At 35.9% G+C, this 16,426-nt stretch overlaps 1 protein-coding gene across 1 annotated transcript; it reads left to right on the forward strand.

Annotated features, from left to right (window-relative positions):
* Nucleotides 1–4,558: 4,558 nt before the first annotated feature.
* On the forward strand, nucleotides 4,559–16,192 carry LOC140157125 (snake venom 5'-nucleotidase-like). Its single transcript, XM_072180203.1, has 9 exons — nucleotides 4,559–5,001; nucleotides 7,784–7,915; nucleotides 8,555–8,765; nucleotides 10,350–10,538; nucleotides 11,308–11,508; nucleotides 12,288–12,539; nucleotides 13,124–13,279; nucleotides 14,384–14,584; nucleotides 15,275–16,192. The coding sequence occupies exons 1-9, from the start codon at nucleotides 4,801–4,803 to the stop codon at nucleotides 15,469–15,471; spliced, it is 1,740 nt and encodes a 579-aa protein (XP_072036304.1). The 5' UTR covers nucleotides 4,559–4,800; the 3' UTR covers nucleotides 15,472–16,192.
* Nucleotides 16,193–16,426: the final 234 nt, after the last annotated feature.

The raw sequence follows: 16,426 nt of genomic DNA on the forward strand, positions 1-16,426 counted from the left end.
CTTATATACATATAATATACAGGGATTGAATACGAGTGAGTGTCACGGCCCTGGTTTAGTGTGCATTCAAATCCATCTTACTTTGCCGTCGGAAATGATTGCAAATAACACATTTGTAATCATTTTGACCACAAAATATAATGTGAAAACACAGGTAAGCAATGAGAACAAGTCCTCAAACATTTGAAATTTGTAGCTTACTACAACCTGAGACTAGTCTCAGCTGCAACTGTCATGTACTCAGCTGAATTCCTACTGAAGGCATAAATCATATATACCATGTACATGTCAGATGTATATTGTATTGGCAAATATCCACAAAAGCGTTCATTATAAATTTATTTTGATAAATTGTGACATTTTATGCCATGTATTATATCCTTAAAACTAACGGGTGGATTTGCGAACAATTTGTCGACATAAATGACGTTCGCGGAGAAACGGTGGCCCAAAATGCGTTATTTTTGGTTAAAAAATACAGACAAATGGCCAAATTAATAGAAAAATACCCTGTGATGAATTTATCTGTACACATTGTCGCACTCCGAGTGACGTATGGTATATATGCAACCCTGTGCTGAATTTGCGAACAATTTGTCGACATAAATGACGTTCGCGGAGAAACGGTGGCCCAAAATGCGTTATTTTTGGTAATATGCAGACGAATGGCCATATTAATAGAAAAATACATGTGATAAATTTATCTGTACAAATTGTCGCACTCCGAGTGACATATGGTATATTTGCAACCCTGCTGTGGATTGGATTTGCGAACAATTTGTCGACATAAATGACGCTTGCGGATAAATTATTAGAAAAAAAGGGTTTGTTTTGCCTAGGCCTGTCCTCCATGCTAGGTATGATCATCAAATTTCCAAGTACCCTTGTTAGTACTTTTTTTTGGTTCTGGTGACAACCCTGCAAGTAGGATATTTCACATTGAAATTGTTTTGTTTAGAAAGGTGATTAACATGATTAATAAACTTAAAAAATGAGGAGTTAACCATGTCTGTAGGAAAAAAAAGTAACAAAGTTATGGGCAAATGTATTTTTCCAAATTCTGTGACCATCATTGACGGTACCTTACAATGAATTACTGTACAAAATTATGCAACATTTTTCAGCATAGCAATCAATTTTACAGAAAAGAGATTTTATTTTTTTAAATCTTACTATCACTGTATGATAACTTCTGTATCAAGGTGTACCAATTGACACTTTTTGACTTTCAACCTGTTTCTGGTGTCCAAATTTCAATTTTTTTGTATTTCCTACACAGTTATTAAGCTATTTCTGTGGTCACAAGTTGGGAGTTGAAGGGGGCCCTCTATTATCTATACGCATCCGGGGGTTCATGATACGTGATTATAGCCTAGTTTCCTTGTGTGTAGCCTTCTTCACTTTGTACGAAGGCTACAGCATCAATGTATTGAAAAATGCAGGGTCCATCGATCATGTCAGTAAATGAATATTTTGTTTTGGGACTGATTATTCGGACTACCACCCGGCATTAAATACATCAGAATTATTACCATTGCAAGATGGCTTAAAGCTAGCATTTCAAGTGTCTCTTATAAGCTAATAACAAATGGTGCCCGCTGGAATCTCGTGAGGCATTGTCTTTTTTAAAGACATTTCTTGTTTGTGATATTTTGTGATGTTTTATGTGATAACGTTAGTGTTTGTGTAAGGATTACGTTTTGAATTACAGATTTTGATTAAGATATGGGATTTGATTTTAACCGCTTGATGTCACTGTTCAAAACAATTTTCAAATTGCTTGAAATCCTACAAAATATATATGAATTAGCGTATTTCTTTGCAGTATGTTAGGCGTAGGCACTCTATTTAACGTTAGCTTTGGACATTTAATTATTTTATTGATTTTCCACCCGGGTAAGTCGGGTGGAAAATAAAGAAAATAATTAAATATCTAAAGCTAACGCTAAATAGGGCGCCTCCGCCTAATGGTCCGCTCCTTATCATGCTTATCTGTAAATTTCCAGGTTATCTTCACATAAAGGACAATTAAATCATTGGACCTTGTTTAGATCATGGAAGAAAGAGATAAGAAGGAACCACAACGAACGCATTCACTTTGTTCACGCCCTTTACCGACATTTAATTCACATTGTTATTCATGAGGATTTACTTTGATCAATATCCATTATTTTGGTATTGTACTCCATGCATTTGCATGTCTCCTGGAACGTGTCTAGATGATGATTTGAACTAATGACCTTCCGTGCAAGCACACTACATGATTTTTTCTGGTTACATGATCATCGGTCATTTTCGGTAATTTCCGTGCGTGATCGAATCGCTTCGGCGACACCGTAATTTTCCGAAAAAACACTCTTGTTGCATGCTGGGACGGTGTGACTTAACAAGAAGATGGCGCCCTTTATCTCTATCTTCCATTTCGCCCAACTTTCACGAACTTTGATGAATTTTTTTTCTCGGAGATGGCAGTCTTTGGCACTGAAACGAGTGCGACTGTAAACCCCGAAATAAAGCTACTATGCATGCTCAAAGCATCAGGGAAATTTGCGTTTGTTGTTCGTGGATGGGTTTGTTATAGTGTTTTTTCCAGTAATGATTTCGCCAAGCAGCGTTCGCGGTAAATGGACTAAACATGAAAGGAAGTACCATTGATAGCTTTTCTTTTCATGCGTCAATAGATAAGCGGATTAAAACTTGGCCGATCGAAGTCGTTGTGGTTATACTTCTTATCTCTTTCTTCCATGTTTAGAATACGGGTGTGTACTACGTGGTGTAATGCAAAAAAGATTGCCATATCTGCTGCCAAACAAGACGTTATATTTCACATGTTTCATATATTTATAAATAACGGGATTTTTAATTTAGAGAGCATTTTGCATGGTTAATACCTATTAACGCGTATCCTTTAACAGAGTAGAGAGTGCGTGATTTCCAAACGTACGTATCATACGCCCGTGCATATGTTCAAAATACCGTCACATGAGAGAGAGAGACAGATTTTGATATCTTTTTACAACATTCTCCACATGTTCATGTTATCTAAGTTAGTTTGTTTGTTTATTTATTTATTTATTTATTTATTTATTTATTTATTTATTTATTTATTTATTTATTTATTTATTTATTTATTTATTTATTTTTTTTTTATTTATTTATGTATTTATTTATTTACTTACTTACTTACTTACTTACTTACTTACTTACTTACTTACTTACTTACTTACTTACTTACTTGCTTACTTACTTACTTGCTTACTTACTTACTTACTTACTTACTTACTTACTTACTTACTTACTTACTTACTTACTTACTTACTTACTTACTTACTTACTTACTTACTTACTTACTTACTTACTTACTTACTTACTTACTTATTTATTTATTTATTTAATTCGGCCGAAGCCAGGCTAAGCCCAATAGTGCTCAGAGGCTACTAAATTTAAGGGATGCCATCCGGATATGACGGGACAGGGATATGGGAAGAGGTCCGATTTTAGATGCACTGGAAAACCGGAGCACCCGGAGAAAACCTGCGAGGACGAGCATGGATCGGCAACCAAACTCACATGCGGCACCGCGTGGAATTGAACCCCGGCCACAGCGGTGAGAAGCGAGTGAGAAGACCACTACACTAACCCGCCCTCCCCAGCAAACACAAAACGTTTTACAGAAAACGTTTAAATAAATATCGAGTTATATAATGGTTAACGTTTTACTAGCATTCAAAAAACATTTTTTTAAACTTTATGTAAAAAACTCTAACATAATGTTATTAAGGGTTGACAATATATTTTGAAAAATGTTTGCGACAGAATATTTTACAATAACAATTTGAAAACATTTTTAAAATGCTTGTATATTGTTTTTTCATATGAAACGTTTTATGCTTTCATGACCTTTATAACCCAACATTAAAACGTTTTTACTAAAACCAAAACTCGTTTGTAACGTTTTAAAAACATTAAATAAAAACTTTGTGTTTGCTTAGTGTGCTGACAGTTACGTTATATGGATTTTTGTATTTTGCAGTTAAAATGTTGTTATATTGTTTTTTCATATGAAGCGTTTTATGTTTTCACGACCTTTATAACCCAACATTATTAAAACGTTTTTACTTAAACCAAAACGCGCTTGTAACATTTAAAAACATATTAAATAAAAACTTTGTGTTTGCTTGGTGTGCTGACAGTTATAGCCTCTCAAAGTTAAAGTTGTGTGGACTTTCTTCTTTGATGTGTTTATTATAAAATTTACTTTAAAGTCGTACGGGATTAATAGCCTACTGGAAAGTTTTCAAGGTAGGAACACCACTAGGTGTCAATCATTTTCTCTTAGTTAACACATGATAATGATGACATAATTGGAAGATACCACTCCGATAGCTCGTTATAAGCACACATCTATCCATGTTCAGACATTGATAATCACAGGTTACGTGTGACTATACCATGTTTGTTGATCGAACCTTTGCTCCTTCTAAATTGTTTTGTAAACTATTTAAAATGTCTATATCTACTTAATCAACATTTATCTTTATTTATTGTACCAGTTGTATCGAGTTGTACAAATACACCAAACTAATCTCAGTGAACGTTGGGAAAGGGATTCAGACCAATTATAATTAAAACGCTGTACTATTTTTTCTTGTGTTTTATATTGTCTCTTGTATGACGTATCGTTGATTTGTTGGTTCACCATTGCAGCGCAATCATCCTGTTGATAAGGGTGATAAGTATGAAGTGCTTTTAAATTGATAAAACATCGTTTGACATATTGTAATAGGGCTGTTATTCAACATGTCAAAGTTTGCTAGATTTTTGTGTTGTTTGGTTACTCTGTCCTGTGGTGTATCTTGCTTGGATTTGACTCTCTTACATACTAATGATGTACACACAAGGTTTGAACAGACGGACTTGTATGGTAACGAGTGTACCAAGGAATTGGAGGAGAATGGACAGTGTTACGGTGGTGTGGCGCGTAGAATGACAAAAATAAAGGTACGTGGTGTAAGAAAACACACTACAGTTTGAAGTACAAAGTAAGGTACGCAAATTTTGCGTAAGCGTATCGTGCTCATGCATTTGTGTGCGGCTAGTAGCGTGTTAATTCCTTTTGACATTACGGCGCGCCGAAACTACGTAATTTACTGCGTACTTTACTTCGCACTTCAAAGTGGACAAACTGTAGGGTCCTGACAGCATTGGGTCACGCGTTCATTGCATCAGCAAGAATTTAAAGGAACATGCACAGATGCTCGACTAAAATTGTTAGAATGGGTTTTTGACACTACTGTGGAAGGCAGTCATAATTTAACATGAAATACTAAATGAAAGTTACAACAGCGCGTTTATTTTTTTTTTTTTTTATAAAATGCACATTGTATGGTAGTCGTTGGATCCGATATTTTTTTACCAACTCTTACATAAACTACTCAAACCTGTAGGTATATTGTTTCGTGATAGCGTATATGCTATTATGTGTATTGTTGGGAATTAAAGGTGGGTAACCTGATTGACAGCCTCATCCCCCACCCACTTTACCCCATGAAAATGCAGATTTTGGTATTAGGTGAATGCTCATATTTTTCTCATTAACATTAGGCGTTCCAAATCGGTATATTTCCGAAGAAATCATCAAAAAACTGTTGAATTAGTCTCAACTATTTTTTTATACCACGTTTGAGACTAATTCGATTGTTTTTTGATGATATCTTCGGAAATACATCGATTTGGAACTCATAATTTCAGTATGATAATGAGAAAAATAGGATCTTTGATTTGATATCAATTTATTACATGAATATCATTAATAAAAACACTGCAGACTATATTAATTGTGATTATCATGCTGTATAAATGTCAGTAATTCCATAAGGAAGTAGTCCCATTTACAAGAAACATTTACATGTTCCTTTTGCATGATTGCTTGAAAGGGACTACATTTTATGTTATACGTCAATTTTAAAGAATTCCATTTTCCAAATATATCAGGTCACCTTCCTTTAAATAACAGTCACAATTTATATATAAGCTACAACCACAATAAAACATAATTACAATTGTGATTCCAGCAAGTAGTCTAAATGCAATTAATGACAATGCATGTGACATGCCAAAATGATACTTTCTCAAACTGATATTTGTAATTAGAGTCACCATAAAACAACACCTGTGGCAAAAGTGAATTGCAACTCAAACTTGACAAACGTTGCCTGTCAACAACGTAAAGGAAATGGTCGAAATTGTGAACTTTTTAAAATATCAGGCTGAAATCATCGCAGGTTGCAGAAACAGTCTGGGTAACCGGATTTTGGAAAAGCATTACCAAATCTGATAGCAAATTTTGGATTTTACCCACTGGTGACTTTATTTGATATTTTGCCGGAAAGTTAATGTATTAATTAAAACAATATGATTGACAGGATTATGTGATAAAATTAAAATTTTGTATTTTGAATATTTTGTCACAGAATTTAATATAATTAATCTTCAGACAACTTTCTGTCAAAAGAATTTGATTTCTTACCATCCGTTTTAGTCTGAATTAGGATGAAATTTAAATTCCATTATAGGATTCACTAGTTCGAGATCAGATACATGCGTGTCAGATTCGGTCCAGTCCCAGCGGTAATCGCCCAGACTGCTAAAACAAAGGAAATACATAGAAAACACAAGAGCCCCTCGAGCTAGATAATCGACACCATTGAATCCCAATGAACATCTCTACAGGGTAACATTTAAACTTTGCCTTTATAAATGCAGCCATGACATTAGCCAGGGTATTGATACCTAAGGGATTTCACTTTTGATCCCCTTTATTGGTAAAGCCTAAAGTTATACATTCAAATATTTTGAGTCGCTCTGTGTACAATTTCCGTTTTGGTGAAATGAAACGAAAGTTAAATATATTTTGTTTGAATGACATTTGATTGAATACCAAATTTAAAAGAAAAACAAACCTTCCCTTCAATTATTTTCTTTTGTGTCATTACTGGGTTGTATATTTTGTTTCTGATCATAATAGAGAAAATATAATGCTACACCCTTTACATAGTTCTTGTGTACTGTCGTTGCCAATGTATTGTAGCACGTGTTCAAGATAGAGTCCTAATATCCTTTATTTTTAATATGCAATTAGGAAACTACTGCAAAGTCCATGTTTTACAAGAGGTTTCGAGACTGAAAGTAAATAATGACATCTGAAGTAGTTTTCTGTTCTTCACCGTGAAGAACTAAAAGAGCAAAAATTAGTGTTTCCCCTAAAAACAAATACAACTTTAAAAATAACTTATTTCCATGTCTGCTGTTATTTGTTGCGGATGTTATTATCATTATTACGGGCATTGAGTTACAAATATTATGTTTACATTCCAAGGTACGATTTCAAAAATAAGCTAAAATAGGACGAACCATTATAAACTGTTTTGAATTACTGTAAGGTTATAACATCGTGTATAATAATGGTAGCTATGATCGTAAGGAAAATGGGGGGGGGGGGACTTTGCACCGTATTCCGGACTGATGCAGAGTAATGATATACAAGAAATGTCTTTAAAAAGAGCGCGGGTAGTATTCGTGTAGTGGCGAAGAATATATCAAAGTACGTCAGAGGTCTCTCAAAGGTGACGATTTGTAACGTTGCGCAGTAGTATAAAAACAAAGCATACCGTAAACTTAGTTTCTTACTTTGTACTTAGCCTATTTCCATCCAGGGTTTCCTCCTATAAGTTAATTAGGAAACTAATTTGAAAATGAATACAGATTCTCATTTTTGTTCCAGGAAATTCGTAACAGTGTGGACAATGTGTTATTATTTGACGCCGGCGATGCATTCCAGGGAACCATCTGGTTTTATGTGTACAGAGGCGTGGCAACTGCCCATTTCATGAATCTATTAGAATATGACGCCATGGTAGGTGGACAAGTTGGGGTGTCTGTGGATTTGTTTTATGGGGTGGGGTGTGGTGTGCGTGTGTGTAAATTTGCATCATGTGATTCGTGGGTAAGTGTAGGTGGTACCCGCTCTAGATCGTGTGGAGTGCGGGTGGGTGTATCTGTGTTCACAACAAACGCGATGGTGATACACTTCTACGTATTGTGTAAATACGTCCAATACGCTTGTACGTATTGCATTTATATATCTAATACGCTTGTACGTATTGTATTTATACATCCAATACGTTCGTACGTATTTACGTATTGCATTTATACATCCAATACGCTTGTACGTATTGCATTTATACATCCAATACGCTTGTACGTATTACATTTATACACCCAATACGCTTGTACGTATTGCATTTATACATCTAATACGCTTGTACGTATTGTATTTATACATCCAATACGTTCGTACGTATTTACGTATTGCATTTATACATCCAATACGCTTGTACGTATTACATTTATACACCCAATACGCTTGTACGTATTACATTTATACATCCAATACGCTTGTACGTATTACATTTATACATCCGCTTATACGTATTGCATTTATACATCCAATACTCTAGTATGTATTGCACTTGTACATTTTATTTTTCATTAGTCCATAGGTAACCACGAATTTGATCTAGGCATCCCCGTGACATTCCTAAGCAATATCACTTTTCCTGCGTTGAGTTGCAACATCGACAGCAGAAATGAGCCGACCATGCAAGGCCTTTATGTATGTTCGTATGTATTCATATTACCAGAAGGGGAGAAGATTGGTGTCGTGGGATATACACTTCAATCTACTCCTGATTTCACACAAACCGGTGAGTAGATCAAAGCGCTAAATAATTTCCAAAATAGGCCTACTATTTGGTACAGAAAGTCCTCTTCCACTCTAGAAAAAAGACACAAGACCAGGCGCCAGACGGCAATGGAGAGTTTGCGAGATGCACTTTCTTCGCTTTGCTGTCGGTGCTCCTCGCATTTGGAATAACGTGCCTATGGAGATCCGTGAAGCGGAGTCTGTGTCTTGCTTCAAGCGTATCTTGAAAACATTTTTATTCCCATGTTGAGTTTTTGTTGCTCACCTTTTCATTTTGTGCTTTGATTTGTATTTTTCCTGTAGAATTTATATGTTTCTCATTGTAAAGCGCTGTGTTCTTTGTAGAGCGCTTATAAATGCTTGTATAGAATAGAACATAATAGAATAGAATCGTAGATTATCTATTCAAAACCACCCTACTGTGAAAACCCAACAATGAATGGACAATTAATGAAGTTAATGTAGAAGTCAAAGTAAATTGAAACGGCAACTTTCCATCGTCCCCACCAGCTGGCACATGATGCAGTCATGTCTACAGTAGAATTCACCACGAACTTTGCATGACTTAAACCCCATTAAAAGCTATTAAACCAAGATAACACTCATTGAAAACAGCTCAACTGATTAAATCAGATCTTCTCTGGTTGTGCACATGTGTCTGTTTTCTATGTGCGGTATCGCAATGAGCTGGTAGTATAGCTTCAGTTGGGTAACCGATTATAAAGGAAACGCAAGGAAACAATGGTATGTGAACCTTTGTTCACGAAATGGGACAATGGTCTGCTTTTTGTTAACCAGCATTCTTGAAAATGAGCAACATAATTGTTGACTTAACACGGTTTGGAAATAATTTCTTCATATTTTTTGGTGTTATCTGTCGTTTACATATCCTTCCTAAAACACCAAAGTACGCATATTTCCAAACATCTAAATTAGCTAAAATTTAGGACATAATATAAATGAAAAACTATATTTTCTAGAATTTTAGAAGAGTACTTTTAATATTAGCCGGTTATTTTTCACACAGCGACGTTAACTAGGCAATGTACTATTACCTATAACATACACTAAAACACCAAAGTACGAATATTTCCAAACATCTAAATTAGCTAAAAATTTACGACATGTTACAAAACTATATTTTCTAGAATTTTAGAAGAGTACTTTTAATATTGGCCGGTTATTTTTTACACAGCGACGTTAACTAGGCAAATCCCCATACTTCTAACATACGCTATTTGTAGAGGTTACGCGTCAATGGTAAGAGCACTGTGTATTGTGTATAGGAAAACGGACAGTAACTGCAGTATGACAAGTAATAACCTACAACATCACCACCACCAACAACAACGATATCGACGACTACAACAACGATGATGACACAATCAAAAATAAACCCCGGCAACAACCATGACAACGGCAAAAGCGACAGAAAAAACGGCAACATAAAATCAGATACCAAATTTCAAACAACGGCGTTAAAGATACCAAAATAGTAAAAAAAATTGAAAGAGAGTGTCTAATCAAGATACTTCATTCATTTTTTAATTCAAATTTATTTATTTTTTTATTATTTAATTTTCAGGTGATCTCATTTTCAATCCCGAGGCCGGCAGTGATATACAGCAAGGAGTAGATGATCTTATTGCAATGGGTATTAATAAAATCATAGCTGTCGGTCATGCTGGTATCGAAATAGACAAGGCAGTGGCTACCAGTATCAAAGGAATTGATATAGTGATAGGGGGACATACAAACACATTTCTTTACACTGGTAAGTTCTTTTAATGCGACAAAATGATTCAACCTTTTTAAGTTTTTCTTGTAGAGACAGAAGTTTACTAGAATAATAGAGAAAAAAATTGAGAAGGACCGTATTTTCCTTTCAGTCGCCTAAACGTCATTAAGGATTGTCTTAATTTTGCTTCTGCGCATAATAAGAAAAAGAAGCAAAGGACGAGAAACACTTACAATCATAGTCTAGTAGCCAACACAACTTGAACACCAGAATCAATCTCTTGAAATGTTTTAGTGACACGCAAACTCTAAAATAACACTGAATAATAGCATTATGATATAATATTATTTAATTCGTTTTAGAGTACTATTTTTAGTCCCAGAACAATGCCAAATATGGAAAGTATGACATTTGACATTGACTGTACAACAGAATGTGTGGCGATCACATCATCAGAATTGCAACGACCAAAATAATTTGGATCCACATAAATGACTAAAGTTGACTTTCCTCTTGGTTTTGAAAATAAAAAACCCACATATAGAATATTGACGGTATCAATTAATAAAACAGAAACTTATCTCCCACAGTGAAGGATATGGCGCATGTAATGGATACATGTGAATACCTTGGATGACCTTGTGGATGTCTTTGTCTTGCTAAACTGAGATTAGCGCATTGAATCCATTGTCTTAGGCGAGAATTATTATGCAATACCCATGCCATATTTGGCCCTCTCTGGGCTGACTTTTAAGATGCTTAGTCTGATCAAAACATAATAATGTGCTTTTACATCATATTACAGGTACTCCACCTTCAAATGAAGAACCATACGGAGAGTATCCACTCGTGTTAAGCCATGAAGACGATAATTCTATAGTTCTTGTAGTCTCTGCATACGCTTATGGGAAATATCTCGGACGCTTAGATGTCACTTTTGATGACGATGGAGTCGTAACAGAATATGGAGGAAATCCTATTTTGCTAGATAAAAATGTGGATGAAGGTATAGTTCCCCCATAGTTCAAACACTTCTTTCTAGAATAGCCCAGGGAGGCTAGCTCATAATGTTGGCCCAGAAACATGAAACATGCTTCTTCTGGAACTGTGTCCAACATCTACTCAGAAATACTTCATACCTCATCCTGCATCTTGACTGAATGAATTCGGTATAATTATTCTGCTGTTACTGTTTATAGCTTGTAATTAAAATACTCTTTAGTACTGTCCAATAGCCATAATTAACTCTCGTTCCACGAGGAGATTGAGTTGATGTAGGGCCTATACCCATCAAGTGTTCCATCCACCCAATGAGCGAAGTTGCACAAATAAACCACCAAACGACTTGGGAGTAATTGTGGGATCATTTTGGTTATATGCCACTAATTAGAGCTGGGTAGTGCTTGAAAAAAGAGAGGGACTATTATCTTGAATCTGAAAAAGGTGCTTAAAATTCACTGAAAAATACCAAGCTGTATAGCCAAAAATTTTAATTACAGTTTTTACAGTTTTAATGAAAAGTTCCCCCAAATTCATTCGCTGCACATCGGTTTTCCCACCCAGCGCGGTGTGCTCCTATCTCATCCAAAAAAAAGGAGGGCGCTCTGTAATTTTTTTGCCTTTACACTTCAGTGTAAAGAAAACAAAATATACTGTGAGAGTTCCATGTATGAGACAATCGTGCTTGAAATTACCTATTTTTCTATTGAAAACTTAGAGAATTAGCGGTATTGAACCTTTTATTCCTATTCAAACATGTCAAAAGTGTTCACTTTCCTTTAACAGATTCTGATACATTGAAGGAGATAACGACCTGGAAAATTGATGTCGATAAAGTAGCCAATGAGGTTATCGGTCAAGCATTTCCTCGTCTCGAAGGCGATTTTCCTATTTGTGGGACTCAAGAATGCAACATGGGTAACGTTCTTGCTGACTCCATGGTATTTAATGACTTATCACCAATATCAACTTCTAGATGGAGTGACGCATCGATTGGTATGACGACAGCAGGAAGTACAAGGTCCTCTATTGAGCCGGGTAAGTTTGATTACACTGCAAAATTCTTAGAACACTTCGGACTCGTTCTGTATGCGTCTATTAAGTGTTCAAGATGGAAATTTTCTGATGACGATTTCATGATTGCCAAGGAAATATATCAATTTATTTGACTTTATCCAAGTCTTTGTGGGTTGAAGATACTGTTTGAATAAGAAAATACTACAGATGTCAGATAAATTCCAAAGAAGATGATAAAAAAAATCTGTTACATTTGAACACGTCGAACGCGTTCTGGAGATGTTCAAATTTAAAATCTGAACACCTCCAGAACGCGGATAAAGTCCAATAACTTGTATATCATAATATCATAAATGTCTCGATCAAGCCCCATCACTACAGAAGCGGGTGAAATAAAGGAATAAAGGCTTACAAGTAACATCCAGTGCTTCTATGCCATGAAGTCTCGAGAGCTCAGCGCTCCATAGATAGGAGGTCCCGGGTTAAATTCCCAGCCGAGGAATGAATGTTTTCATTGTATAATGTTTCTCTGTTAATCTTCAGCGAAATATTAGTTATTAGGCACCAGTTATATGTTGTTCAATCTCTTCCTCTACATGCTCTAGGTCCTATAACCATTGGACATCTGACGCGCATAATGCCGTATGGTAACAGTATTGATAAAGTGACCTTAAAAGGAAAACATTTGCTAGAAGTCTTAGAAACATCCGTGGCGTCGTATGAGGAGGGAGTGCCACAAGGGACGTTTCTCCAAGTATCAGGTAAGACTTTGCTTAGAAGCATGATTTCAGGACTCAGGCAGGCCATAAACATGATAAATTAATAGAAGTCGTACATCATAGAACATAATGGTCTCAGATATCAAGTAGTTAGAACGTCTAAGTGAAACCAGATATTGGGCATAACAGCAGATAGCAGTTTGGATATCAGGTACGAAATAAACGTCTGGAAATCAGATATCAGGTACGACGTGATTCACGTGAAAGTCATCAAATTACGATGCCCGAAAGTCTTGGAGCCCGCTCAGTGATGTTTATTCTATTATATTGGTATGTTCAAATTTCATGAATTTCGGTGCAGGGCGGTGCACCAAAAGAAGTATATTCGGTGAAGACATTGCGCTCGTAGAGAGGTTGCGATTCCCATACGCTCTCCTGTGATGACACGAGGTCACTTATTTAGCCAGTATTTAGTATTTCGCAAGTACGAAATGAACGCAGAAACCAGCAGAAAATGCACAACATTTGCCCGTTATTATAACAGTTCTGACTATCAATATGATTCATATTGTTTGCAAGCAATCATTATAATACAGTACAGTGATGTTTGAAAATTTGATTCAATTCATACATTCTTCCCTAGAATAAGCATGATAAGAGAGGTTGCGACTTGCATCTTTTGACACAATTTTTGTCTAACGCCCGCACAGCTTTCATGGCTTTGAAATTATTGTTTTGTACCGCCACACGCAATTTATGCTACGTGACTAATAGTAACGTCATTATAAATGCACGTAGTGGTCCTTAATCTACCGATCTACTTGGTTTTTTTTGCAACCACTGAAGCACTGAAGCAACTGAGAAATACACATCCGGAAAGCATGGAATGTTAGCCCTGCTTAGCCTAAAATACGCATTGACCGTTAACAAAATGAGCTGACGCCCTCCTAATGATCATATATTGTATGGTTCGGAACGCCACCGCGCAAGTTGAGTATGTACAGCCTCATCGGTTGTATACGTGCGAATGCCGATCAGTAAGAACGAATAAACGAGCGTCCATAAGGCGCAAGGCGTGTGGAAATCGCAACCTCTCTATCGTCTACAAAATCATTATTGTTTTGTATATAATTGGATATTGTTCAGGTTTAATGGTTATTTACGATGTCACAAGACCATCTGGAGACCGTGTCATATCTGTAATGGTAAAATGCTCAGATTGCGATACACCAACATACGAACCATTAGAAGAAGAAATGGTCTATGCCGTTTTGATGAATAATTACATGGCTGGAGGAGGCGGAGGATATGATGTGATTAAAGACAACAAACTAAGCCATGAACCTGGTAAGATGGGTTTATAAAAATTATCTAGCAAAATACAAATGCCCTTTAAAAACAAAAAGCAATTTGATTTGGTAGTCTCTTTTGGTTTTGGTTTTCTAGCAGCAAAGTATTATTATATTTGGTAGTCTTCCTTGTTTCGGCTTTCAGCAAAATCAGTTCTATTTGGTAGTTTCTAGTTTCTATCATCCTTTTTCGGTTTTCTAGAAAAGCAAATCTAATTAGTAGGCTTCCCTGTCACTTTTTCGGTTTTTAAATTTTTAGAAAAATAATTCTATTTGGCAGTCTTCCTCATCCTTTTTTTTTTTTTTTTTTTTTTGGTTCTCAGAAAAATTTTATTTGGTAGTCTTCCTCCTCTTTTTTGTGGTTTTCAAGAAAAACAATTCTTAATTTGGTAGTCTCCCTCCTCCATTTTCGGTTTTCTAGAAACGCAAATCTATTTAGTTGTATCCCTCCTCCCTTTTTTTGGTTTTCAAGAAAGCAATTTTATTTGATAGTCTCCCTCTTCCCTTTTTTACGGTTTTATAATGTTCACAGCCTCACTATAGTGGTATGCAACAGGCACTGTTTGACTATTACCATGATTACCATAAATGGCAATTTGGATGAAAATGGTGAAATTTCACATATTCTTTCAGTCACCAGTAACGTAATGTTGTCTGACTGTGCCATTCCCATTCTGATTTCTTTCAGGCTCACTAGACATCGACGTAACCATGAACTACCTTCGCAGTATTTCCTACGTCATGACTGGTAACGAGGGACGTCAAGTTGTTTATACTAAAAGTAATCCTGCACCATGTTATGGAAGAGCAGGGTCATTACAATCGTCATTATCATTAATTTTGTTATTTATAAGCTGTTCTGCAATACTTAATAACTTCTTTTAGCATAATAAACTGACTATTTGTGACATTTGTGACACTGAAGAGTCATTAGCAAGACTGTTTGTGCTTGTTATTTCCAATGCTGTGCAAAATCAACCAATCCGATCTTGACGTCTTCATTGACTGCTTTATCTCCGTCTGTCTTCATACTGATCACTGGTCCTTTGACGCACAGGACTTGACTATACCACATTGAGCTATTCCAAACATTTGATGCACACCGCCTATAGAAGAGTTCAGATTTCCGGACTTTTTGTCTAGTTTTTAAAGTGTCTGAAGGGGGGAAATAATTCAGCAGAAAAATAGTTTAAAATCAGAAAACTTTATTTTATCTTTTCGGTTTCTGGAGATCTATTGTTCAGATTGATGGATTGTGTTGATCTGTAACTTAAATTGACTCATTGATAAGGATTGCGTATCAATGCATCTTATTTCAATGGAGTTAGGTGGTAATTGTATGGGTGCTGTTAATCATACTCAAAGCTGTTATTAAAGGCTGGATAAATCAGGATTATTAACTTGGATCCCGGGGGGTACTCAAGTTTGGTTTTGGTAGGGACGTGCCGCTGAGATTTTGGAAGTAGACCCATAAATATACCAATTTTTCAAGAAATTTGGACCCATTGATATACCAAAAGTCAAAATTTTCGGCAGAATTTACCAAAATTGTCTTAGTTTTTACAAATTTTCCCAAAATTTTGGGAAAATTTTGGCTAGATTAAGGAAAAATTGGGCTGTTTTCCGAAAAAAATATACCAAAATAGGCTTTGAAAACGGGGTCATTGATATACCAGAAGGCTGTAAATGCTACCCATGTTTGTGGCACGTCCCCATATGGTCATTTGTACTGAGTACCCCCCCCCCCGGGCTTGGATCAGACACCAGTGTTTAAAGTGGCCAAGCGCCCCCTTGCTCATGTCTATCATTGTAATAAGTAAACTATTAAACTTTTATACTC

The sequence above is a fragment of the Amphiura filiformis genome, chromosome 7, assembly GCF_039555335.1.
Source record: "Amphiura filiformis chromosome 7, Afil_fr2py, whole genome shotgun sequence".
In the NCBI taxonomy this organism is placed as follows: Eukaryota; Metazoa; Echinodermata; class Ophiuroidea; order Amphilepidida; family Amphiuridae; genus Amphiura; species Amphiura filiformis.

What these genes read in the sequence shown, in the direction of transcription:
- LOC140157125 (XM_072180203.1), top strand. Translation starts at nt 4,801, where the DNA reads ATGTCAAAGTTTGCTAGATTTTTGTGTTGTTTGGTTACTCTGTCCTGT. An exon ending in GTAGAATGACAAAAATAAAG is followed by an intron (nt 5,002 to 7,783) that starts GTACGTGGTGTA and finishes TTTTTGTTCCAG; the next exon opens with GAAATTCGTAACAGTGTGGA. An exon ending in AAACACATTTCTTTACACTG is followed by an intron (nt 10,539 to 11,307) that starts GTAAGTTCTTTT and finishes ATCATATTACAG; the next exon opens with GTACTCCACCTTCAAATGAA.